Source organism: Leptonychotes weddellii, chromosome 5 (assembly GCF_054177405.1).
Source record: "Leptonychotes weddellii isolate Sample4059 chromosome 5, ASM5417740v2, whole genome shotgun sequence".
Taxonomy (NCBI): Eukaryota; Metazoa; Chordata; class Mammalia; order Carnivora; family Phocidae; genus Leptonychotes; species Leptonychotes weddellii.
Genome location: NC_138373.1, coordinates 92454104 through 92479091, shown reverse-complemented (window position 1 = coordinate 92479091; position 24988 = coordinate 92454104). Strand labels below are relative to the sequence as shown.

General features: G+C 38.5%; 1 protein-coding gene across 1 annotated transcript in view; it reads left to right on the top strand.

Moving 5' to 3' along the window:
- The window catches only part of SYT10 (synaptotagmin 10), a 66477-nt gene extending 42689 nt beyond the window's left edge, over positions 1–23788 (top strand). The window contains exons 4-7 of the mRNA XM_006727694.2: positions 15027–15147; positions 18049–18220; positions 20801–20930; positions 23717–23788. Coding sequence (XP_006727757.1) covers positions 15027–15147; positions 18049–18220; positions 20801–20930; positions 23717–23788 — 495 coding nt within the window. The remainder of the gene's footprint in view (positions 1–15026; positions 15148–18048; positions 18221–20800; positions 20931–23716) is intronic.
- The last annotated feature ends 1200 nt before the right edge of the window (positions 23789–24988 follow it).

Here is a 24988-nt window from a genome sequence, read left to right as displayed (position 1 = left end):
ACACAGAGAATTTCAAAGGAACTCCTTAAAATGGAATCTCACAGGGCGCCTGGGTGGCTCAGTTGGTTAAGCGACTGCCTTCGGCTCAGGTCATGATCCTGGAGTCCCGGGATCGAGTCCCGCATCGGCCTCCCTGCTCGGCAGGGAGTCTGCTTCTCCCGCTGACCCTCCCCCCTCTCTTGTGCTTGCTCTCTCTCATTCTCTCTCTCAAATAAATAAATAAATAAATCTTTAAAAAAAAAAAAATGGAATCTCACATTTCACCACAATTGAAAAAGTCAGAATTTCTGCCTCTTAAAAATCAAGATTTCAGACAGGAATAATATATCATTTATTTAGAGTCATCTAGAAAAGTGTATGTTAATATTATAGGTTTCAAAACATGTTTATGTGCCCAATTTCTTACTTTAAAAATTTAAAATAGAAACACTTATAAAACACTATGCATGTCCCTGTTTTTTAAGTAAAATGTACTGAATAATTTGACCTTTTCTGAAGAGAGGTGATCTTTATGACCATTAGTTATAATAAATTTAAAAAGCAGATTTTTATTTCTGTCAATTGCTCTTCTATTACACTATTTCGTCCCCTTTATAAGTATACATGCTTCCTGCATTCCTTAGCTCTCCAATTTGTTGCTTTTAAAATACCTAAGTTGGGAGAATTGTATACAAATAAAATCAATACATTTTAAATATTGACCAGTGATCTTTTACTCAGAGTAAAGTGCATGAGACTTGTAATAGGTCAGAAGTCTTTTCATATTAATTTTAAAATTCTAGAGTATTTTGGAGTAAGATTTTGACAACACTCATGTCTAGATCATGTGGTCGTATTATTTTAGAATTGCTAGAGAGTTCAAGTATAATCCTTTAATTTTATAGTTTAGAAAATGAAGGCTTGGAATATTTTTAAAAAAAATTACTTATGCTCACCCAGCTGATTAATAGAAGATCCAGAACTAGATTTTAAATCTTTAACTCTTAGTTCAGTGTTCTTTGTCTTGAATTATCTTGGAGTGTTACCATGTTTGGAATATACTAAAAAGAAATTAAAAGAATTGAATTTTTTTAACATGGAAGTTCAACTTTTGGCTTACAGGGTTGAAATCTCAAAATACTTACATAATTTGAATTAAATAAATTTTTAATATGATACTTATGATAAAAATATGTGTTTAAGGCCTTTAAAATGTCTAATCCTATCAAATCTATCTTGTTAACAACTTGTATCAAAATACATGGAGAACTAAATAATGACTCTCTTGGCCTTTTTAAAAGAACAGTTGGAGTCAATGTTATTTCAGGAAATTTCTAGGCAAGTTTTCCTCTCAGATATAATTAGTGAAAAATCTGTATGGGGGGTATAATTGAATTTTATCATTTGTGTCCCACTGTATTTTAATGTTTGGAAGTTGCAGCAGATAAGGAGAAGCTCTTCAGCCCCATGACATGCTAGCAACATGCCTATATCTGTTGCAAGTTTTAGGAATTCAGTATAGTTCTAAAGGTACCATGAGTTAAAGTTGTTCCTTTCTTGTGCTTACCTAGTTTATTATTAACATGCTCTTATATAGTGAAGGGAATACGCAGTTGACTTTTAAATGTGAATGTTCAAAATATTCTCCTCCTTCTCTCTAATAGACTGCATTAAAGTTTCCTATAAATCAGGTAACTGATTTTCTAATTTCTAAAGCATTTTTTCAAAGAAATATAGTACTTCAACTGCTAGCTTTGAAATCTAAGGCCATGAAAACAATTTAAAGTTTGTTGTCCTGGCTAGTAAAATTTGAAGCACTGTTTCTGCTGGGGAAAGTCACAGAGGGAAGCAGAAATCTACAGGAACTGAAGTGAGTGTAGTTTCATTGGAAAACTGGCTCTGCTCCCTTCTGCCTCCATTACTTTGGGTAAGTTGCTTCACATTTTTGCACTTGTTTCCTCATCCACAAAAAAAAAAAAAAAAAAAAAAAAAGTTTTATAATAATATCAACCCCACAGGAATATTTTGAAAATCACATGAGATAATAAATGTGAACTTCCTGTAAAAGTTGCCCAGTGTCATTTATCACCAATGTGCTACACTCTTGCACACAGCTATTTGTTACCTACTTGGTTGCTAATATCCAGTGTCTTCCATGTTTTAAATTTCTTACCCTAATAATTAAATTTCCTAAATGAATCACCTTCATGTTTTTTTAAAAAATGAATGAGATACTTCTTCTTGATCCTTTTCTTCAATCTTGAATAAAATATGACAATGTTATAAGAGACCATGCCATGGCTTATATCACATACAGTCTCTCTATAACTTTAATTCACTAAACCAGAGATCTTACTGACTGAATATCAGTTTTATTCATGTCTTTGGAGTGCTTTTAAATTTTTAAATGCTCTATGCACAGTCCCACACCCCATGGTAAGCAAAGGGATGCTTTATAAGTACAGGCAGTTATCAAATGCCAGTCCACAAAAGAGCTGATAATCAGAAGCAGAAAATTGTGCCCAGTCAGGCTTTGGTCAAAGAAGATGGGCTGCAAATATGTAACTTACAGTCTAGTTATGTATGAGTAGCAAGTGTGATATATTGGCCATCCAGAGAAAATAATGGATAGAAAAACATTTTGTAGGGGCGCCTGGGTGGCTCAGTCGGTTCGGTGTCCAGCTCTCGGTTTAGGCTCAGCTCAAGATCTCATGGGTTGTGGGATCAAGCCCCCACAGGGCTCCACACTCAGCAGGGAGTCGGCTTGAAGGATTCTCTCTCTGACCCTCCCCCAACGTACACATCTACACACGCTCTCTAAATAAATCTTTTTTAAAAAAAGAACATTTTGTAATGGAGGCTAGTTACCTGCTCTGCTCACTTACAGAATAGGGATCTTAAATCCATCAATTCAACCAACTCTGTTTCTCCTATTTACCAGGCATTCTTCTGGATGTTTTAGAGCATAATCTGTCCCCAGTGTATAAGGCCTACTTTCTAGAAAAGGGAGGCAGGTAATAAGGAAGGAAATAGGTAGTGTGTCCAATGAATGAACTGCTATGTGAAGCAGATGCAGGGTAAAAGGACAGGAAGTGGCAGCGGAGCGGGGCCACTCTAGATAGAGTGGTCAGAAAGGGAACTCTCTGATGACACTGTTAGGAGATGAGATCAGAGACAGCTCAAGGTCAGATCTTTTGGAGCCCTCGAGCCATGGAAAGAGCTTTTAGTTTTAGTCCGAGTGACTTGTGAGACCATTGGTGGCTTTTTTTTTTTTTTAAAAAGATTTTATTCATTTATTTATTAGAGAGCGAGCGAGAGAGAAACAGCATGAGAGGGGGGAAGGTCAGAGGGAGAAACAGGCTCCCCGCCGAGCCGGGAACCCGATGTGGGGCTCGATCCCAGGACTCCGAGACCATGACCCGAGCCATTGGTGGCTTTTGATCAGAAGTGAGCCATGGTGTCACTTAGCATCGATAAGATCTCTGACGACTATGTGGAGAATAGACACTGGGGAGCAGAGGTTGTTTGGTTTGCATCAAATCATGCTCAGAGACTAGATTGTCTTTGCCAGTAATTTGTTTAACATGGGTTCACCATAGGAATTATAATGTATAATAATGCTTCACAAACTGGGCGCCTGGGTGGCTCAGTAGGTTAAGCGACTGCCTTCGGCTCAGGTCATGATCCTGGAGTCCCGGGATCGAGTCCCGCATCGGGCTCCCTGCTCGGCGGGGAGTCTGCTTCTCCCTCTGACCCTCTCCCCTCTCATGCTGTTTCTCTCTCTCTCTCTCTCAAATAAAATAATAATAATAATAATAATAATAATAATGCTTCACAAACCAATAGCGTACGGGATAACATCTCTTAGTATGCCAATAAAGAGATACCAAGCCAATAATAGATTAATTACACTCTTGTTTCAGGCCAAGAGGAAATGAATGAAATAAAGTCCACATTTCGTTGAGGTACTCCTTTTAGCAGGTTTGTTCTCGGTAGAGTCGGTCTTTCCAACTGAACTGCGGATATCAGCTGCTGGCCTTGCAGGAGCTAGGAGGGTGTAGCTAGCAGGCGGCCACACCACGTTGCAGAGAAGATAGGCTTCCCGGAAGGTTACTACCTGAGGGACACAGCTTACCTCACTACCTGGCCTGAGTAGCCTGGCCAAGGCAGGAACACGTGTCCCTTCTCTTCCTGACAGTTTCCCAGCACTGCCAACCAAGAGTAGCCTGGCCTTGGCAGGTGCGGCTGTCTCAAAATCGACAGACAGCTATTCAGATTAGCAAAGAGGAGCCTTGCCCAGACCAAACACTCTCAAGTTACTGGTCAAATCTTGGTTTTTCAAGTTTTAAGGTCCATCACATGATGGACACCCCTGCCATTACTCTGGTATCAATGAGGTAATGATCCTCTCCTTTTCATGTGCAAGAATTTGGTAAGAAAATTTTAATATCTAACTGCAGAACAACTTCACTGAGACAAGGTATTCAAAACAAGTCCATGGGTGCCTGGGTGGCTCAGTCGTTAAGCGTCTGCCTTCGGCTCAGGTCATGATCCCAGGGTCCTGGGATCGAGTCCCACATCGGGCTCTCTGCTCGGCAGGAAGCCTGCTTCTCCCTCTCCCACTCCCCCTGCTTGTGTTCCTGCTCTCGCTTCTCTCTCTCTCTGTCAAATAAATAAAATCTTTAAAAAAAAAAAAAAAAACAAGTCCAAACCACAAACAGTGTTGTCCAAAACAAGCTTTCAAAACATGGGTTTGAAATCATAATGAGTCAGTACACAATAGGGGTGAAACTATATAAACTAATTTAAGGTAGACCCTAAAATAGGGAAGCCAGGTTCATCCAGTCCAAGTGTCTTTGTACAACCGTACTGAGAGAGATGTCTCTAATGAAGAATTTGGGTATTTAAAAGCTTCAAATAGGGGTGCCTGGGTGGCTCAGGCATTAAGCGTCTGCCTTCGGCTCCAGTAATGGTCCCAGGGTCCTAGGATTGAGCCCCACATCGGGCTCTCTGCTCAGCGGGGAGCCTGCTTCTCCCTCTCCCACTCCCCCTGCTTGTGTTCCTGCGCTCATTACCCCTCTCTCTCTCTCAAATAAATAAATAAAATCTTTAAAAAAAAAAAAAAGAGGGGCGCCTGGGTGGCGCAGTCGGTTGAGCGTCTGCCTTCAGCTCAGGTCATGATCCCAGGGTCCTGGGATCGAGCCCCACATCGGGCTCCCTGTTCGGCGGGAGGCCTGCTTCTCCCTCTCCCACTCCCCCTGCTTGTGTTCCCTCTCTCGCTGTGTCTCTCTCTGTCAAATAAATAAAATCTTTTTAAAAAACAATAAATTAAAAAAATAAAACTTTCAAATACTCCAAGGAGAGCTGCATAGTGTACTGTGCAAGTTTCTATGCCACTATCTATAAGCAGTGATTAAGATTTGAGAATAAGTCTCCAGTTCCTCTCACCAAAAAGTTTAAGGTATCTCTTTTTTTTAAAGATTTATTTATTTATTTATTTGAAAGAGAGAGAATGAGAGAGAGCACATGAGAGGGGGGAGGGTCAGAGGGAGAAGCAGACTCCCCGCTGAGCAGGGAGCCCGATGCGGGACTCGATCCCGGGACTCCAGGATCATGACCTGAGCCGAAGGCAGTCGCTTAACCAACTGAGCCACCCAGGCGCCCCTAAGGTATCTCTTAATCAGTATTATAAAGGGAAAAGTTCTTATTAAAGTTGGATCTTCTTGTGCCCCAAGTTGCTCTTGTCCCAGTGTCTACATTGGGCTATCCCCTCTGCTTCAGGCTGCTCATTATACCAGTAGTTATGAAATTTGATTTGTTAAGTCTGTGAAAGACCTCAGCTCTTCCAAGGCCTCAGCTCTTCTCTACAGCCTCAGCATTTTGTCCCTCCTAGTGGCTAAGTCTGAGGCTGTGTTGCATAGAATTAAAGCTAAACCATTTGGCAGGCAGAATTATTTCCCGCTGGGATTGGGAGCGGAAAATGGTTCTCCCACTGAGCAGAAACATGGCACTATTAAATAGCGTCGCTGACAATAGTAGCTCTGGGTCGTGACTATTGATCACTTAATGCTCAGTGGGGTTTGTAATCATCCCATTTCCAACACTGCCATGTTCTCTGCCCCCTCTCTGCCCTGACTTCAGCAAAGTTTCACCTGGACTTTGTGCTATGGCCAAGCACAACACTTAATATTACACACTTACTGAAAAGTGTGTTCTTTCCTTCCTGCAGAAATACAAGCAAGTCCTGCTAAAGGACACCTACTGAGCATATTCTGTCTTCAAGTGGAGATGGTGGGGAAGAATCAATAATGCAAATGTATGTAAAAGTCCAGGAGTCTAAATAGGTGCTGTGACAGAACCTTCCTTTGCCTCCCCCATCCTCGTTGACCATGGTGAGATCTGGTTTAATCACAATCACTAGGAGAAGGAGGAAGGGCAGGAAGGAAGTGTTGTGCAAAAATTGTGGTTCTTTGAAAGAAAAGGAAGGAAGTGGGCTAGAAACTGGAGAAGATTTTAATGTTAATTACATTTTTTAATTGTATTCTTTTTTTTTAAGATTTTATTTATTTATTTGACAGAGAGATATAGCGAGAGAGGGAACACAAGCAGGGGGAGTGGGAGACGGAGAAACAGGCTTCCTGCTGAGCAGGGAGCCCGATGCAGGGCTCCATCCCAGGACCCTGGGATCATGACCTGAGCTGAAGGCAGACACGCTGAACCGACTGAGCCACCCAGGCGCCCCTTCTAATTGTATTCCATCAAACAGCTTCCTCCTCCTCCTTTGCCTCCCAGAGTCACGAGACTGCCTGTTTGGTGGAAATGCCCAGATGTGCAAGGAAAAAATGCAATTTATACACCTTAAGGATACATTTGATTCTGAAATTCCAATGCACTATAGAATTATAGCAAACATAATTCCAGATCACACTAGAGTAGAGGGATCTATGAAAAATAAAGTTTAGTAAAAACCAATAGATAAGTATCCTCTAACTTAAGCTCCCCAAACCTTTAGCGTATCTTTACATGGCTCAAATCTCTTAACGACTATTATACTCCCAGGTCTACCATACATACACATGCCCTTGCACAGTTCCAGGGGGCTCCACTCAGAGCCTGCGCACAACATCCATAAACAGTGTCTTTGCTAACTTGTTCTCTGGTTACTGAGTAGCCTTCAGTCCTTCAAACAGTAGATGTCCTTACTGCCACTAAAGTCATGACCTGGCCTGATGCTTTTATGATTTATTCATTCAATACGTTTTTTTTTTATTGAGCATCAACCTTATGCCAGTCACTAATCCTAGACAAATTGTTATAAACAAGGAAAGATATATTATTTTTGTTCAACATCTACTGTGTGTCAGACTGGGCCCATAACATATATTAGCTTTGTATATCATCAATTTATAATTTAAATGCAACCCTTCCGGGTAATTGTCATAACCATGAAAATGGATTTCATCCTGACTACGATAAAAATCAGGGTTGATCTACGTATTCCTGAGGAGGGGTCATTTTTTTTTTTTAATTAGAGAGAGAGCACAAGCAGGGTGGAGGGCCAGAGGGAGAGGGAGAAGCAGACTTCCCACTAAGCAGGGAACCCAATGTGGGGCTCGATCCCAGGACCCTGAGATCATGACCTGAGCAGAAGCCAGACACGCTGAACCAACTGAGCCACGCAGGCACCACAAGGAGGGGTCATTTAGAATAAGGCCAGTGTGTTGCCATTTAAATTATCCTATGTCATTGCCAGAGCCAGTGGTCTCTGTTTACCTTTTAGTCATGGTTGGACCCCTCACTCTGCATCTCAAGCCTCTTTATATGCTGCTCCCTCTGTTTTTAATTCTCTTTACCTTTAGTCATTCTTCAAAATTCAGATTAAAAGTCACCTACCTCTGAAGTCCTCCTAGATTTCATGAAAAGAATCAGGTATGTTCATTATCCAGTATGGTCTTTCCCCATGTATCCCCAACCAGATCAACCCTGACCCTGTTCTTGAACTTGAAATTGAGCTATTAGCACTAGTTGATCCTTTGTGGTTTTTCTAATGAAGCTCTGCTGGGTCTATAGCAAACAAGGGCTAAAGGGGCCTATTCATACATTCCTGAACATGCTTGAACTATATATACTATTTAGTACTCATTTTACCAGTGCTTAAAGTTACAAAATTTTAGAGCTGGAAAATAAATTAGTTCATCTCTTTGAACACCCTCATGTTATACCAAAGAAACTGAGGTCGAGTGAGGCTAAGTGGATTGCCCAAGGTTAAATTCCATGATTTTCTCAGGTGGATGGATGATGTGAGTCAGAGAGAAATAAATATTTTATAGTAGTTTGAATGCAGTAGACCCACTCTGGGTCTGCATTGCACAGTAGCTTAATTTTGTGAGCAGATGAATGAAAAACTAGTAATTTAATGAAGTTGCTCATTTGATCTAACACATTGTTTAACAGTGTGAGGAAAACCATCCATTTTCTTACCATCCAGGAAATGTGGAAGGCAGGCAGCATTTAGGGTGCTAAGTGGATGTGATGACTACTGTCACCATGGCAACCAGTTGTTTTTTTTTTAATAAGTCTTAATGATCTTACTTTCTAATATATCTCTGAATTCAAACCTTTCTTCAGCCAACCTTCACATACCTGTTTATTTTAATGGCCCCTCTCCCTTTTTTTTAAATATTTATTTATTTGAGAGAAAGAGTTGGGGGTTTGTAGAAGGAGAGAGAGTCTTTTTTTTTTTTAAAGATTTTATTTATTTATTTGACAGAGAGAGACACAGCGAGAGAGGGAACACAAGCAGGGGGAGTGGGAGAGGGAGAAGCAGGCTTCCCACCGAGCAGGGAGCCCGATGCGGGGCTCGATCCCAGGACCCTGGGATCACGACCTGAGCCGAAGGCAGACGCTCAACGACTGAGCCACCCAGGTGCCCCGAAGGAGAGAGAGTCTTAAGCAGACTCCATGCTGAGTGTAGAGCCCGATGCGGGGTTCGATCTAATGACACTGAGATCACGACCTGAGCTGAAACCAAGAGTCCGACACTCAACCAACTGTGTCACCTAGGCGCCCCACCCCTCTCTTTTTTTCATCCTAATCTAGCCTACTCAAAACAAAGAAATTTTTTCCAAATATTATTTTCATTACCAACTAGTACATGGGAGATGTAGGATTTTAACTCTGGCTTTTCTGATCTGGGAACCTATATGCCCTTTTCATTCTGCCAAGCTCCCACTCTTTCATATTACCAACACCTTTGGATCCCTTTTATCCCTATTATCCATACGAGTCACAGAATAAACTACATAGAGCCTTAAACCTCCTCCGACATGTCACCAAACTCCTTATTTCTCAACATAAACTGCCCGTTCTTATTTGTAAATATTAATCATCGTACTCACATACAACATTATTCCTCTTCTTCTCTGCCAGTCCCATGTCTTTAGGTTCTCAAACCCTAATATGCTGTTTACTTCCCTCCAGGGGTGATTCCCTTGGTTAGGACATGCTGTAGTTATCAAGCCTTGAATCTGCTTCCCCTCCATCTCTGTACTCAGTTGCTATCGTTTAATCTTACTATTAGCTCAGTCCTGAAATAAGATGTGCAATGCAACTATTTGTATATCAACTTATCTTTCCAATGACTTTTATTTCTATCTTGGAGAGATGGTACATGGAAAAATCTTTATAACTGTGACTAGGTTTATGAGGTTAACTTTAGCCAATTATTAGAAAATGATCTTTATCTACTCAGCTCTATGTGTGGAACCAGGATGAAGAAATCAAATGTAAGTCCCTGACCCAGCCTCAGTGTTAGCCTTTTTCACAATACAGTCAGAAGATTGTCACTGTGAATGTTCCAACAAATACATTAGTGTGTATGAGAATGGTCTTCGTACTTGAAAGAAATTTTATGGAACACTATATGCTAGACTTAAAGCAGGGTTTCAAATGATTATTTGCCCAAAGATACAATGGTTTTTCCAAGGTTAATATGGGAAGTTCGTGTTTATATAGAATTGAAATAAATGAGGTTATCCATAATTAAACTTTTCAGAAACCCAAAGCCTTTCTCATTTTAAGAAACTAAAACCCAAAATTACCAGTTCAAATATTTTAAGGATTTTGGATAAAAATAACTCCAAAAAATAGTGTATGCTTCTCTACTTTCTTAAACAGAACATATAGAATATTTTTTCTAAGCTTAGTGACTCAAAAACCATCATTTTGAATATTAATTACTGTTGAAATCTATAATAAAATGATGTTTTTAAGTTAGCGAGGCATTATTAGTGTCAGTTCCTCTTGATACAAAATGATTCCAGATTGTTATCCTTTTTCAAATGTTTGCTTCTTTCTTGTATGAGTAGTGTCTTTCCAGCTATCATTTATTGCTGCCTTCACCAGACCAACAGCTGTTAGTTTCCCCATCTCCACATTCCACTTGTGAGTTTTGACCTGCTGTAGATTAATATACCGAAGTAAACATTCTTGTTAGAATTTTGTCAAAACTAATAGTAAATGGGTAAATGAATAAGTAAATAGTAAATGAATAAGAAATGAGGTAGTCTCATTTAAAAGAATTTCACCATATAACTTTGTTCTATTTATGCTATATGTTCAGAGAACTTTCAACTTATTTTCTGGGTCTTTGCAGTGCAGGAGGGGGTTCAGACTATTGGGACTGAGTATGGCCTTATAAATTGCAGTGATCTTGGGCAGAGAAGAAGCGAAAACTCAACCCACTCTCTGGAGCTGGGCCATCGACACAGAGACAGACTCAGTGGGGTTACCAACAATTAGTGCACACTAGCTCATAGGACTGTAGCCAAAATCTGGAGTTCTGCTGTTACATTTGTTACAGGACCTTTTTAAAGGTTATACAGCCATTTACCTTCATTAAGTTCATTTCTCATAATTATCTCTTAGATTGCTTCCAGATTTAAAAAGTTGTAGAATATTGGTATTTACCTTAGAGTATTCTGCCCTTTTCAGTGTGTATGCAATTTCAGTTCTTTCACATTCATACTTCCTGAAGGAAATATCTAGTCTAATGAAAAATCTAACTTTTGTGCAGTTATTATGCATGCATACTATACATTAATCTTTACCACCAGTTCATTCCAGTTTCATTAAAACTCCTGACCTCATGGAGTTTAAATATTTAAGGAGACTTCTTACTACGACAGTAGGCAAAAAGCCAGCTAGCCTGTCATACAGAGCTGCCTGGGAATGTTCTTTAATCATGCTCTTTGCTTTCAATTTATTTAGGCTAGTGCTTTGGTCAGCTCCTCAGTTTAACTTCTTTATGTTTACCAATACCTGTTAATAACAGACAGTCAAAATCATGTTGCAGCTGGATAGAAAGGACCTTTGAGAGATGGGACCAAATACAGTAAACTTTCTTTGTTCCAACCAGTAAGCATGTGATATATCTAGAGAAGTAGAAAAATTACTTCCACAGATTGTTTCATGTGTAAAAGTAAAACCGTATCAATCATACACATAAAAATATGTTTTATTTACTAATCCCTTTAGATGTCTCTGTCTGTGTACTTTTGTCTGTTTGTATGTGGTACGTTCCCTCTTGGACTGTAATCACTTCATCTCTGAGATCATGTCCCCCATTTCCTCCCTAGTTTCTCCATTGCCATCCCCACCATGTTTCTTGGTAGAACTTAATACTTGCTCTCTACATTCATAAAGGGATCCCTTAATTTTTTTACCAGCTGGTGACAAAATATGCCTACTTTTTTTTTTTCTTTGAGAGAGAGAATGAGGTAGAGAGAGCATGAGAGGGGGGAGGGGCAGAGGGAGAAGCAGACTCCCCGCTGAGCAGGGAGCCCGATGCGGGACTTGATCCCAGGACTCCGGGCTCATGACCTGAGCCGAAGGCAGTCGCTTAACCAACTGAGCCACCCAGGCGCCCAAAATATGCCTACTTTTATAGATAGTTCCTGGAAGGAGAAATACACAGTGAGAGAAAGGGAGGGGTGGTGGCTGCCAGACAGAAAACTTCAGAGAAAACTCTATTGACTCAGCCTAAAGAAACACTGGAAAAGAGATAGAAAGAGAAACAGGAAGATAATCATCAGATAAAATAAGATCCAGACTTATTTTCTTAGCCTTTTAGAGCCTACTCTTTTCCTTCTCAACTGAGATTTTCAAGGACAGACTCATGCCAAATCTATCTTGGTATGTATGGCACCTACCAGCACACCTATCAAATAATACTCAGTAATTGCTTGGTGGTGAAAAGAATGAATCCTTAGTAGGAGGTTGTACTCTTTCTGTTTTTTTTCTCAGGCCTCTCCCGTTGGATCTTGCTCACTATTTTGGGTTTGCAGCATTCCAACAGCCCAGAAGAGACCCAGTTGGATATATCTTTGCTTTAAAATATTTTTTTTACTAAAGTTCTTAAAAAGTAATAACTGCTTTCCTTAATTAATTTTTTCTCATTATCCAGTACTTACCGAGCACCTGATCTGTGTAAGGTACTGCTCCATGTGATGGCAATACAGCCATGAATAAAACAACATCCTTTATTGTATGTCAGACACTGTGTTAAATGCCGTAGACTTTACTTACATTACTTACATGTAATGTCAGTACTTTACTTACATTATCTCATTTAATGATTAAAACCATGGTTGAGTGGGTATTTTCCTCAATTTGAAAATGAAGTTTCAGAGATTCAAAGCTTAATTAAATTTCCAAGGATCTCACAGCTAGGAAGTAGAAAACAGAAGTCAAACACAAGTTTAAATGATTCCAGGTTTATGCTCTTAATTAGCAGGCTCTACTACTTCTAGACCATGAATAAAGAAACAGGAATTACATAAATCAGAACCTAAGCTGTAAGAGTAAGTCCAACAAAGGTTAATAGTTTGTCATGAAGAATTTTTTTTTAAAGACTTATTTATTTATTTGAGAGAGCGAGAATGAGAGAGAGTACATGAGAGGGGGGAGGGTCAGAGGGAGAAGCAGGCTCCTCGCTGAGCAGGGAGCCTGATGCGGGACTCGACCCTGGGACTCCAGGATCATGACCTGAGCCGAAGGCGGTTGCTTAACCAACTGAGCCACCCAGGCGCCCTGTCATGAAGAATTTTTAAGAACCGGGGCGCCTGGGTGGCTCAGTCGTTAAGCGTCTGCCTTCGGCTCAGGTCATGATCCCAGGGTCCTGGGATCGAGTCCCACATCGGGCTCCCTGCTTGGCAGGAAGCCTTCTTCTCCCTCTCCCTCTCCCCCTGCTTGTGTTCCCTCTCTCGCTGTGTCTCTCTCTGTCAAATAAATAAATAAAATCTTAAAAAAAAAGAATTTTTAGGAACCTAGTTCTGTGGGCCTGGGTGCATAGCAACTTATTTCCTGCCAAATTAAATCTCCCACATATTGTCTTACCAGGAATGATTTGATTAAATCCCGTAAACAGCTCTTTGACAAGCATCCTAAATATGCATTGTTCACACTCATTTTCGTTTGTCCACCATCTGTGCAGCTATGGAGAGGAAATATATATCAGGGTACTGTGGACAGTTCAAATTCATATTTGATACAAAGCGGGTCAGTTTTTGTCCATCTGAACTATAATCTTTTCATTCCTTCAAAAAGATGCACTGAGAGCCAGCTATGTATCAGGCACTTCAGGAGGATGTAGCAATCAAAAGATAAGAATTCTGCTGTCCTAGACCTTATATATGGGAATTGGGGAAACAAAAGATGAATTTAAAAGATAATTTCTGATGATTATAAGTGCTATGAAAAAAAAATGTGAAGGATCTGTGAGTAGGTGAGCATAGGATAGGAAGGGGAAAGGTCTTACCGAGGAGATGCTATTTGAGTTGAGTCCTGCATAGTTAGAAGCAGTCATCCATGGAAAGATACATGAGAAAAAAAGAAAATGCACCAGGCAAAAGCAGGAACAAACTGCATTTGTTTGAATAACAGAAAAAAAAAAAAAAAGGCTTTTGAGTCTGTATCAGAATAAGCTGAGAAGAGAGGCGAGAAATAAAGTTAGAAAGATGGGTACGGGGCGTCTGGGTGGCTCAGTCGTTAAGCATCTGCCTTCAGTTCAGGGCATGATCCCAGAGTCCTGGGATCAAGTCCCACATCGGGCTCCCTGCTTGGCGGGAAGCCTGCTTCTCCCTCTCCCACTCCCCCTGCTTGTGTTTCCTCTCTCACTGTGTCTCTCTCTCTCAAATAAATAAATAAAATCTTTAAATAAAGAAAAAAAAAAAGAAAAGAAAGACAGGATCCCAATCACACAGGGCCTTATATGTGTGACCTTGTGATGCACTGTCCAAACCAAAGACATATTCAAGAATTGAAGGGGATGTTCCTACTAATTATACCAGGACAATGGGTATAAACCCAGAATTTCTCATAAATAGCAAGATTTATAGTTACCCCGCTAATATGCCAGGAGTTTGAATTTTATTCCAGTATAATTGCGAGCCCTTAGATGGTTTTAAGCAGGAGAATGAAATAACTTGATTTGCATTTCATAAGTAATCACTTTGGCTGCTTCTGAGATGGATCAACTTTAGAGACTCATAATGTAATCCTGAGAAGTGATATTGGCTTGAATGGTATTAATACAGCTGAAAAGGAAGTCACTAATTTGGGATCTATTTTGTAGACAGTGTAGACAAGACATGGGTTGGATGTGTAAGGGTGAGGGAAAGAGAAGAATAAAAGCACCTGCTGGGCTCTGGCTCCTGCCTCTGGTGAATGAAGACATCCTTTACTGGGTTTTGGAAGGACTGACAGAGGGATTGGTTTCGGAAGATGGGAGTGAGTGGAATGAGAAGTCTGGTTTTGACCATATTAAGTTTGAGATTCCTGTTAAAAACACAAGTGGAGCTGGAATATACTTTCTTTTCTTACTCTGTTTAGAACAGCTTTCTTGCAATATTATCTGTATCCTTAATAAAACAATTTAGAATGACATTCAAATATTCTATTGAAGTGATTTTCCACTTAGCCTCTTCAATTATATCTTGTTTTCACTATCTGGTGTTTGAAATTACTAACATTACCAATTGCCTTTCTAGGAAAGTATAGATCTGGGTGAAATCATGTTCTCCCTTTGTTATTTGCCAACTGCTGGACGTATGACATTGACGGTCATCAAGTGTAGAAATCTGAAGGCTATGGACATCACTGGCTCATCAGGTATGTACACAGTTGGCTAGTGGGTCAAGGGTACATTCCAAATAAAACATTTCCTGTATCCAAAATTATATATGGCTATTGAATTTGAGTTCATTTGTTTATAGTGGGATATTAATATCAAAGTAGAAAAAGAAATTACCAAAGTACTTCAAATCACCTCTTGTGTTTACATTATCATTACAAAATTTTTAAAAGATGTTATCAAATAGATTGACTATGAACTTGGATTTTTATTTCTTTCTCTACCGATTTTGTTCTCAAAAATTCATAATTTACCAATCACTGCCCTACTTCTAACTAGTCAGTTGCTTATAAAACAACATCCTTGACCTCAAGTTTGCATTACCTTACAAGTATGGAAGCACACGTAGACTGAATTTATCTCCCTCACCTGATCTGCAGAGAAATAACAAGTTTCCAAGGCCATCATTTGCATTTGCATTCTTACCACCTTTCAAAATAAAAATTTGGGCAAGTGTAGGGACTGAAAGAAATAATAAAGTAAAGGAATGCTTCTTGAAGTTTCTTAAAGATGTTCTTGGAGGAAATTTCTCTTTCTGTGCTAATTTTGATGAAAAGGTAAAGCCACATCATGCTCTTTTACCCCTTCATTTATATCACTACAGTTTGGAGGGGTGTGTGTTAACTTAACATGTGAACTCTGGCACAGCTCTATAGAAGAAAAAATGGATCAGGACAGAGGAGGGAGGTCAGTAAGCATTTGTCAAATTAAACAAATAAGAAATGGTAGTGGAGATACAGGAAAGGATGACATGGGGAAAGGAATCTATAACTTTGTGGTTCTTCAGAACAAAGAAATAAACTAAATTTGCGTTACAAAAAGCATGAGGGAACTCTTAAGTTCTAGTGTAGAAAGGGCTCCAAGTGAATAAAAAAAAGTGAGGTGCAAAAATAAATATGGATATCATGCTCCTTTCTGTGTAAGAATGGGGAGTGTTACAATATATATTTATGTTGTTACTATTTGCAAAAAGAAATAGCAGAGTGACACAGGAAAACTAGGGGTGGAGAGAGACATGTGGGAACAGATGGGTGGGAGCCTCCTCATTGTAGGTCGTTCTCTATCATCTTCACTTTCAAACTGTTTTGTGAATAATTTTTTCATTTTTCAAAATTTGCAACACGCCATTGATATATAAATGTAGAAAGAAAGTAAATTCCACATTTATTTTGGAGAAAAAGTCCTGGGTCAGTAAATGTTGAAGAATTTAAGCAGTGTACTCTGCAAATTATCGTTTATCCTACTCTTTCCACCATATATCAAAAGAGATCAAATTCTGAGACAAGCAGACAGCATCAAAGTTGTAATTAAGTGCAAGATTACTTTTTGTTTATATGAAGCTTTTCATGGGAGGAGTGCCTACTCTGAGAACACCACCTCATTAATTCTCACAAGAGGTTTGTGAATCAACTAAGGAACCAGTAAATTATCCTTACCACTGGTGGAGAAATGTCGTCAGAGATATGATGGGGGTGGCAGGGAATAAAGCATGCCTTGTTCCCATTGTTAATGAGAGGTCTAGGCCTGGGGCCTCATACACAAAAGAGTATCACAGAAGTGAGTTTCTTCCTTAGAACATACTGCCTATTATTAAAAAATTGAGAAGTAAATGGGAAACAGCCATTGAACATTGCCATTTTACTTTGTTTTCCTTTACATACCCTATTTCTAGCCAGAAAATATATTTTTGCTCCTTGATGGAAATGCTTATGCAATATACAGATACATTTTTCTAGAGCTTAAAAGTCATAAATTCAAGTAAATTTATACTGCCATGATTTTGGCTTATTCTAAGGAAATGAGACTTATTACTACATTGGTGGAAAGAGGGAGAAAGATGTGGTGGTGCTACTGTTGGAGGGCCACCAGAATAAATGGGGGAAAATAAATGAACGTAGAGCAGACACTGATTGTTTTAACCAGCTAGCATTCTCACCCCAGTGCCAACACCCCCTCCCAAAGCCATGCCTCCTTCTTGTAAAAAGGTACAAAAGTAAGGCTTTTATAGAAACTTTCGTATAATACTGCATAATTTTCTGTAATACTGTAACAGTTTTCCTACTCAAGGTGGGAGAAGTAAAAATAGAGATCAGTCAACTGGGGTAGAACTTGTTAAACATTTATTTGACCCCTTTGGCCCATAAAAATATACCCCTACTAATTTTTTCCCTTTCAAGTCGGCATCATATAGACAATGTCATATCAAGAACCTTCCTTGAGAACATCTTTAAACCAAATATTACCTTTTTTATTGTATACTATTGTTTATAATTAAACAATGTATTTAATATATTTGTAGTGATCATTTCTTCAGCCTGAGCCCCTTATCAAGCACCAACACTATGACTGTAAAATGAAACTTCTTATTTTAGTACCTTTCCAACAACTGAGGAAATTCTAACTTCTACTCATTGTGGGTACACACACACACACACACACACACGCACTAGATACAATGTTACTCTCACAAATTTTAGTCTTCTTATCCTAAATCATTTTGAAGGAAATTAACTTTAAGGCAATTATACTTACTTGTTAGGATTACATTCCCTAGAAATCACTTTTAACAAAATGTGTCTTCAAATAGCTGTGACTAGAAGACATTATTACAGTTCTGCACTGGCTCTTGATAGACTAGGTTTTCTCTGTTGTATTAAAAACAGATAAAGTTAGTGCTTTTTTGGTTCATTCAAGATAAATTCTTACATTTAAAAGAAAGTGTTAGTCTATTGCCCCTAAATAAGTCATTTTGAATTTAAAACTGATAACACTAAAAGGCTTAATATACCACTTTTCTTATTTAGTAGCAATTAACTACAGTTTTATTTATACTTTGTACTATTACTTTCATTTTAATGAAATTACCTTACCATTCCTAGATCCTTATGTCAAAGTGTCTCTGATGTGTGAGGGTCGAAGATTAAAAAAGAGGAAAACAACTACAAAGAAAAATACTCTAAACCCTGTGTACAATGAGGCCATTATTTTCGATATCCCTCCAGAAAATGTGGACCAGGTCAGCCTCTCCATTGCGGTCATGGATTACGATAGGTATGTACATGTATTTCTCACTCACTGAAGAACAGCCATGTTTAGTCATATGCAGAGCAAATTCAACTTTCCAGGTTATTTACTGCTCTAACAGTTTTAATTTAAAATGGAAGAGGAAAAAATTGTTCATTCAAAATTCATTTTTCCCATGTTATAATACTTCTTTTTTCTTTTCCAAAAGACGTCATTCTTAAGTTGCAGAACAGGACACCTGGGGCTGGTGAAAGAGTAGTGCAGAAGTAATACGGAACCCATTACAGAAAGCACTATAGTGACGTCTTTTTACAGTAACAACAGAAATCACAATCAATGGAGTTTGTTTTCCCAACTGGGCTGGAATATGAATATCATAATTCTTACCCAAGAGCAAGTTATGTAAAATCTTTGGGATTCACTTTTCCCATTTGTAAGACATGAGCATAATACAGAACCATTAACAGTGAGTATTAGGGGTGGAAGGTGAATAATGGCCATAGGGACACAGCCTTGATGCCTTTACATCAATCTTAAAATGTGCTTTGTAGGTAATTCTTTCAGCTCACACCTTTTGAGTCAATTCTTCCATAAAATAAATTGCAAACTCCCAATTGCAGCTCTGACGTTTCGTCCTGCTTCAGCTCCAGCTTTACTCTCCCACTCTTGGCCTTGTCTGAAACGTCACCCTGCTCTGTGATCTCATCCCACCCAGGCTTCACAACCCTGCTCAAGTCACCCCTTCTGTGTCTTTCTCAGCTAACCAACCTCTTCTTCCTCTGAACTCTTGTCCCACCAAAGGTTCAGATCTCTTATTTGGCCCTTGTTATATACTTCTTTGTATTGTTTTACCTTTTATATTTATAAACCTTTTGGAAAGGTATACTGTTATGTTTAACCTACAAAATTACGAGCATATAGACAGTGTTCTACTATGTTTATTTTGTACTAATGTATTCAAAAGGAGTGCTCCATTTTATAGTATCATGAAAATAGTAGTAACCAGGACCCTATAACCTAGAGAAATTAATATGCTATTCTCTGGCTCAGAGCTAGAAAATGAAGCACTAAAAAAGTAAAATGATTTATACCATCTATTTGCAATTAATTAATATCACAGTTTGGGAAAAAACTGTCACTATTTAGAGAGAGAAAAGTCTTGAATTAGTTAAAATTTCAAACTCTAAAAATGTTGCAGTGTTTTCATCAGAAGCCTTTGTTCTGCTTTCCAAAAAAGTATTGTTATTGATTTTTCACAGTGATTGCAGGTAGATAGAACAGAGCGTTTGTCATGCAGACAATTTCAGGGAAATTGATCTTGACAATATACACAAAAGAAAGATTTAAAAAATTATTCCTAAAAATATGCTTGTTTGGGGGTGCCTGGGTGGGTCAGTCACTTAAGCGTCTGCCTTCGGCTCAAGTCATGATCCCAGGGTCCTGGGATCGAGCCCTGCATCGGGCTCCGTGCTCAGCGGGGAGCCTGCTTCTCCTTCTCCTCCCTGCTCCTGCTCTCTCTTGCTATCTCTGTTTCTCTCTCAAATAAATAACAAATAAAATCTTTAAAAAAATATGCTTGTTTGGGAAACTTCATATGGAAGAAACAACTAAACATTCATATCTATATCAATGACAGGAAGAAAGTAATGAAAGGTCCTAAAATCATCTCTAAAGTCTCCTTAGAGAAGTCTGTCAAAAGAACGCTGCAGAAATGCCTTTAAATTACATTCCATTCTTGAGAAGCAACTTAGCACATGCACACTTGAGTCAACTGTCTTGATTCAAATCCTGTCTCTGCCTCTTACTGTGTAGAGGTGGGTCCCTTAACTTCTGGGTGTTTAGTGTCTTTATCTGTAAAATGAGGTGATGATAATGATACTCATGGTCATGGTGTGAGAATTAAGTGACTCAGTACATTTACATCACTTATAACAGTGTCTGGCACATAATAAGCTCTCAAAATTATTAAGTATCATTGTTATTTTGATTTGTTGCTGTGAAAACAGGACAGGAATAGAAAATAGCAATGATGTGCAGTATGCTCTGTTGCTGTGCAGTAATAAGTCAAATCCGTAGTACTGAAGATAGCCCTACCCTGTTTAATTGTAGTACAAGTAGTGACATATGCTGACATGTCACGGAGAGGCGATTAAATACGGTCATTTGTACAAGAATTGGGCATTGAGCTCTTGGTAAGAAATCTAAGCGTCATTATAAAACATTAAGCCTTGTGGAAAAAAACAAGATCTGATTTATATCACTTAAAGTTAATAGTAGTGCTGCTAAAAAGGAAACTCAACAATATAGGTAAGGAGCAGCTGGCATCTCTCATTCAGTTTTTTTGTAAAATGTGCTCAAGTTACAGAGAACTAAAGTGGTTTGTGGGTGCTCCTTTTACAAATTCATATTTGAATTGATATCCTGTGTAGGAAATTTTGTTTACTTAAGATTTTTAATTTGACCTACAGTAGTTTAACCTGCAGGATCATTTGGAACCTATCATAAAATCTAGTGTTTAAATCATATGTTTAAAATTCTGCTAAGCTGTGTGAAACTCCATTTATCTTTGAATGTTGGAGTGAAAGTGTAATATTCTCCAAATCATAGGGTAGGACACAATGAGGTCATAGGAGTGTGTAGAACAGGACTGGACGCTGAAGGTCTTGGGCGAGACCACTGGAATGAAATGCTGGCCTATCACCGAAAACCAATAACACATTGGCACCCCTTGCTGGAGGTATGCTGTGGTTCCTGGGCATCTACTCTCTCTTTTTTTTTTTTATCTCTTTTGCCTTATATATTATTTATCTGCTAACATTTGTCTGTCATTTTATATATTCATCTATTTTTTTTTAAACATTGCTCTTACTTCCATCCCACATACTCTTTCATCCAGTATTCAAAGTTCTGTGTGCCTTGTAGGATTTTAGAAACCACTAAATTTTCTGGGTTTGATATTCCTTTGGACAGTAAGCTCATAAAAATTGCAAGTCTGTCATTTTCTTTGTATAGCCTGAAAACTTGTATCGATGAGTGATAGAGCAGTCAAGTAAATTCATTACTAACTGGAAACTGAATTTTGCTGCTTCTCTTTTGTGAAAACAGCCACCTCACCTAAACTTTCCTAGAATCCCTAAATAGAAGTACTATCTTCTAATACAACTCCTCTATGTAAAGGGACAGGTATATCTCCCAATACTCTGGGCAGTAAGTAAAAGTGCTCACAGATTTTTAAAATATTGAGGCATCAGCTTGCCCAAGTTCAAAGCCTGGCTCTGCTGTGTGACTACATATTGGAGAACTTTGGGCAAGTTCCTGTAACCTCTCTACACTTCTGCTGTTAGTTTGTAATAGTAGCAAACTCAAAGAGTAAAACTAAATAAAATGCCAAATTTTAAGTGCTTAGCACAGAGTTTGACATAATGTTAACTCTGATTATAACTACTATTAATAGTTATATTAACCAGAAGTATCAACACCAGTTTCTGTCAGGATTTTTAGCCTTTAAGTTAGTGGTCAGTCTACTTGATACACAGCATGTTGCTAGATGGAATGACTTTCTTTCCCAAAGATAATTGCTGGAGACTCTTGAAAAGTCACAAAGTAAGTCTTTTATGTGACCTGATTGAGAAGTAATGCAGGTTGACAAAAGGACGTGGGGTAGATGATGGAATTTCTGCAATTCGATTAAAAGAACAGTTATGATGGCCACATAGTAAGTGAAGAATACACTGCCATCTGTTCATGTTCTCCTTCTTGTTCTGGCTTTAAGCACTGGCTTACATGCAGGAGGCAGCACAGTGTAATTAACTAAATGTCAGTGGACCCAGGTTCTTTTCAGCTTAGTCACAAAAATGTGACCTTGGCTGTGTTACCCAGGACATTATAGGGAAAATTTGATGAACACTGTATGAACACTGCATGCTCAGTCAAGAGAGGTCAGATATTCTCATGATAAGATATCTGCTTATATATATTAATGTTCTGAATCTTTATCTCACTTCGTTTAATGTAAATCATAAAAGACACACATACACAAACATGAATGCCCATTCACACAGCACTTTCCCCTAGAGTGCTTCAGAAGTACAAATAGATGTATTCAGCAAGTCTTGGGAAAGTTGGGTTTCATGTCAACGGTGTGTATTGTCTAAAGTATAAAGTATACTCTCCTTCTTATTATACAATCACTATTCTTTTCCTGCTTCTCATCTTGCTTTCAATTAAAGTTTGAAAAGCGAATATTAATTCTAAGAATCTAGACATGAGAATAAAGTTTGCTGGGCAGAGAACCACACTGAAAAGTGATGTGGGATCTAATCCTTGCTCCTCTGGCTGTCTAATCCTGAGCAGATCACTTGTTCTGTCTACAGCTGGATTTCTCCATATTTAATGCAAATAGAAATGCATGCCCTTACAGACTTCACAGGAATTATGTAAGGAGAAAAGAGATAATGTGAGCAAGAACTTTTCACTAATGAAAAAACAGGGGTGGTATATTATATTATAAATACTGATGACTGTTACATAAGCAGCTATACATTTATCTGGTGAAGGGGAGCTCTGGAATAGGCATATGTTTGTGTCTCAGGACATGTGAACACTTTTCAGTCATTGTAGGACATACAGGAAGAACAAGCTACATATGGGCATCAGAAGAAGATCCCAGATATTTTTCTAGCAGCTGAGTATCAGAGGACAAATGGGACTAAAAGACTATGTAAATGTACTTTCTCCAGCAAGTAGCTCCTTTTTTCCAACTCCTGCACCTACATTCATTGGTCAAACAGAATATATGGACTAGAGACCTAAGAACTGGCTGGATTTTGCATTTTGGGAAAGTGGTGAGTGTATAATCATATGTTTTATTGCCAAAGAAGGGATTAAAATGAGAAGGGAACAATTATTTGAAAACTGGATAAGTTGGTGGGACAGAGACTAAAGCATCATTTAGAAAATCTGGTTACTTGTACCTAGTCAAAAGTTGATCCCATTGTAACTGAACTTTTTAAATACGCATAATATTTAGGGTCCATGAGAAATTATTCATCAACACTCATAGCTCCCATTAGCCAAAGTCAGTCCCTCTTGTCTCAACATTCGCCCCTGGAAAAATCACCTCCTGCCTTAGAGCAAGTGCAGTGCAGTCTCTTGTACCTTGAACCTTCTTGCTCTTACCAAGCAGTCACCCCCCCACTACCACAAACCATTAATTGTTTAACAGTAAGAATTAAAAGCCTATCATCGAATGTGAAAGGAGTCTGCAGTCATGAATAGTTGTGTGTACAGTGCTGCTGTGCTTGCCAGTTTGCATCATGCTCTGCCTACATCTCCATGAGACGCCTGTGCCCCATCATGCTGCCTGAGAAGGTGAGTTCTCGAGGGCGGGGGGAATTATGTCCATCTTCTCTTCAGAGACACGCATAGCATGGGTAGAATATGCACTAGTAAAAGTTAGCAGCAACTACCCACTTTATTATTTTCTTGCACTAGATCATGCATTATGAAATTATTGTCTTTCAGTTACCTGGCCGAGCAACCAGTTTTGATAGTCAAGGATCCTGTGCATCACCCAAACCACCTTCCACACCATAATGCCTCCAAAATAAAGACCATTATAATAAGGAACCAGGACCCTGTGCTCATCAGATCAGAAAAAGAGTGGAAGGTTTGATTTCCTCATTTAAAATATATCTTGATAATGAACAAACTTGACATATAATTTTTCATTTACTTTTTTTGTCTGTTCATTAACTTTGGACATCTTGATATATTTTACTTGAATACAAATATCCCTTACTTGCATAAGGCATTTTATTCTTCATGTCATATGCCTATTAGCACAAAGAGTGTTTTCATTAAGTTGCAACTCTTTGCATAACTAAAGAAATGCGTTCCTTTAAAAGAATCTGTATTTATCTAAAATTAAATATAGTTTATGCTGCTATTGTATAAAGTAGCACATGTCACATATGTATGGTTTTGATCTTGTTACAACAATGTTAATCTCTAGTTGTGCAGATGGTTCCATATAAACTTTAATGGAAATTTTGAACTTAACTTACACAGCATTAAATCCTTGTGCAAATTAATGTTACTTATCTGATAATATATTCTTTCATTCTCAGCAAATTACGTCCTCAGTGAGGTTTGGCTCTGCTAAACTCAGAACTTTGTCTCTCAAGCTCATTCTTTAAAACATACAGATAATGTTATAATTTAAAGAACAATTTTGAGTTAAATTTAAGAAGTAATACTTAGCATCTGGAAAATGGAGGTTGAACCATTTGGGCTACCATTTTATACTGTCTTAATGTTACATTAGTTCAAACATCTGTTGAACTGTTTAACTGATACTTTAAAAATTCTAATACTCTTTATCTCAAATGTAGCATTAGTATTCCTAATGAATAGAATCAGAAATTGTTCATTTTTTAAGTGTTTGTAAGGTTCTCAAGTACTCTGACATGTATATTTTGTGACATGAAACTATCATGTAGATCCATATTTCTGACAAAACATACTAACAGACACCAAAGGGACAATAAATGTCTGTGCTCATTGTCAATTAGATTGTACATAGTAATAGTGACTTCTTTTTTTTTTTTAATTCTTATGTTAATCCCCATACATTACATCATTAGTTTTAGATAAAGTGTTCCATGATTCATTGTTTGTGCATAACACCCAGTGCTCCATGCAGAATGTGCCCTCCTCAATACCCACCACCAGGCTAACCCATCCTCCCACCCCCCTTCCCTCTAGAACCCTGTTAGTTTTTCAGAGTCCATCGTC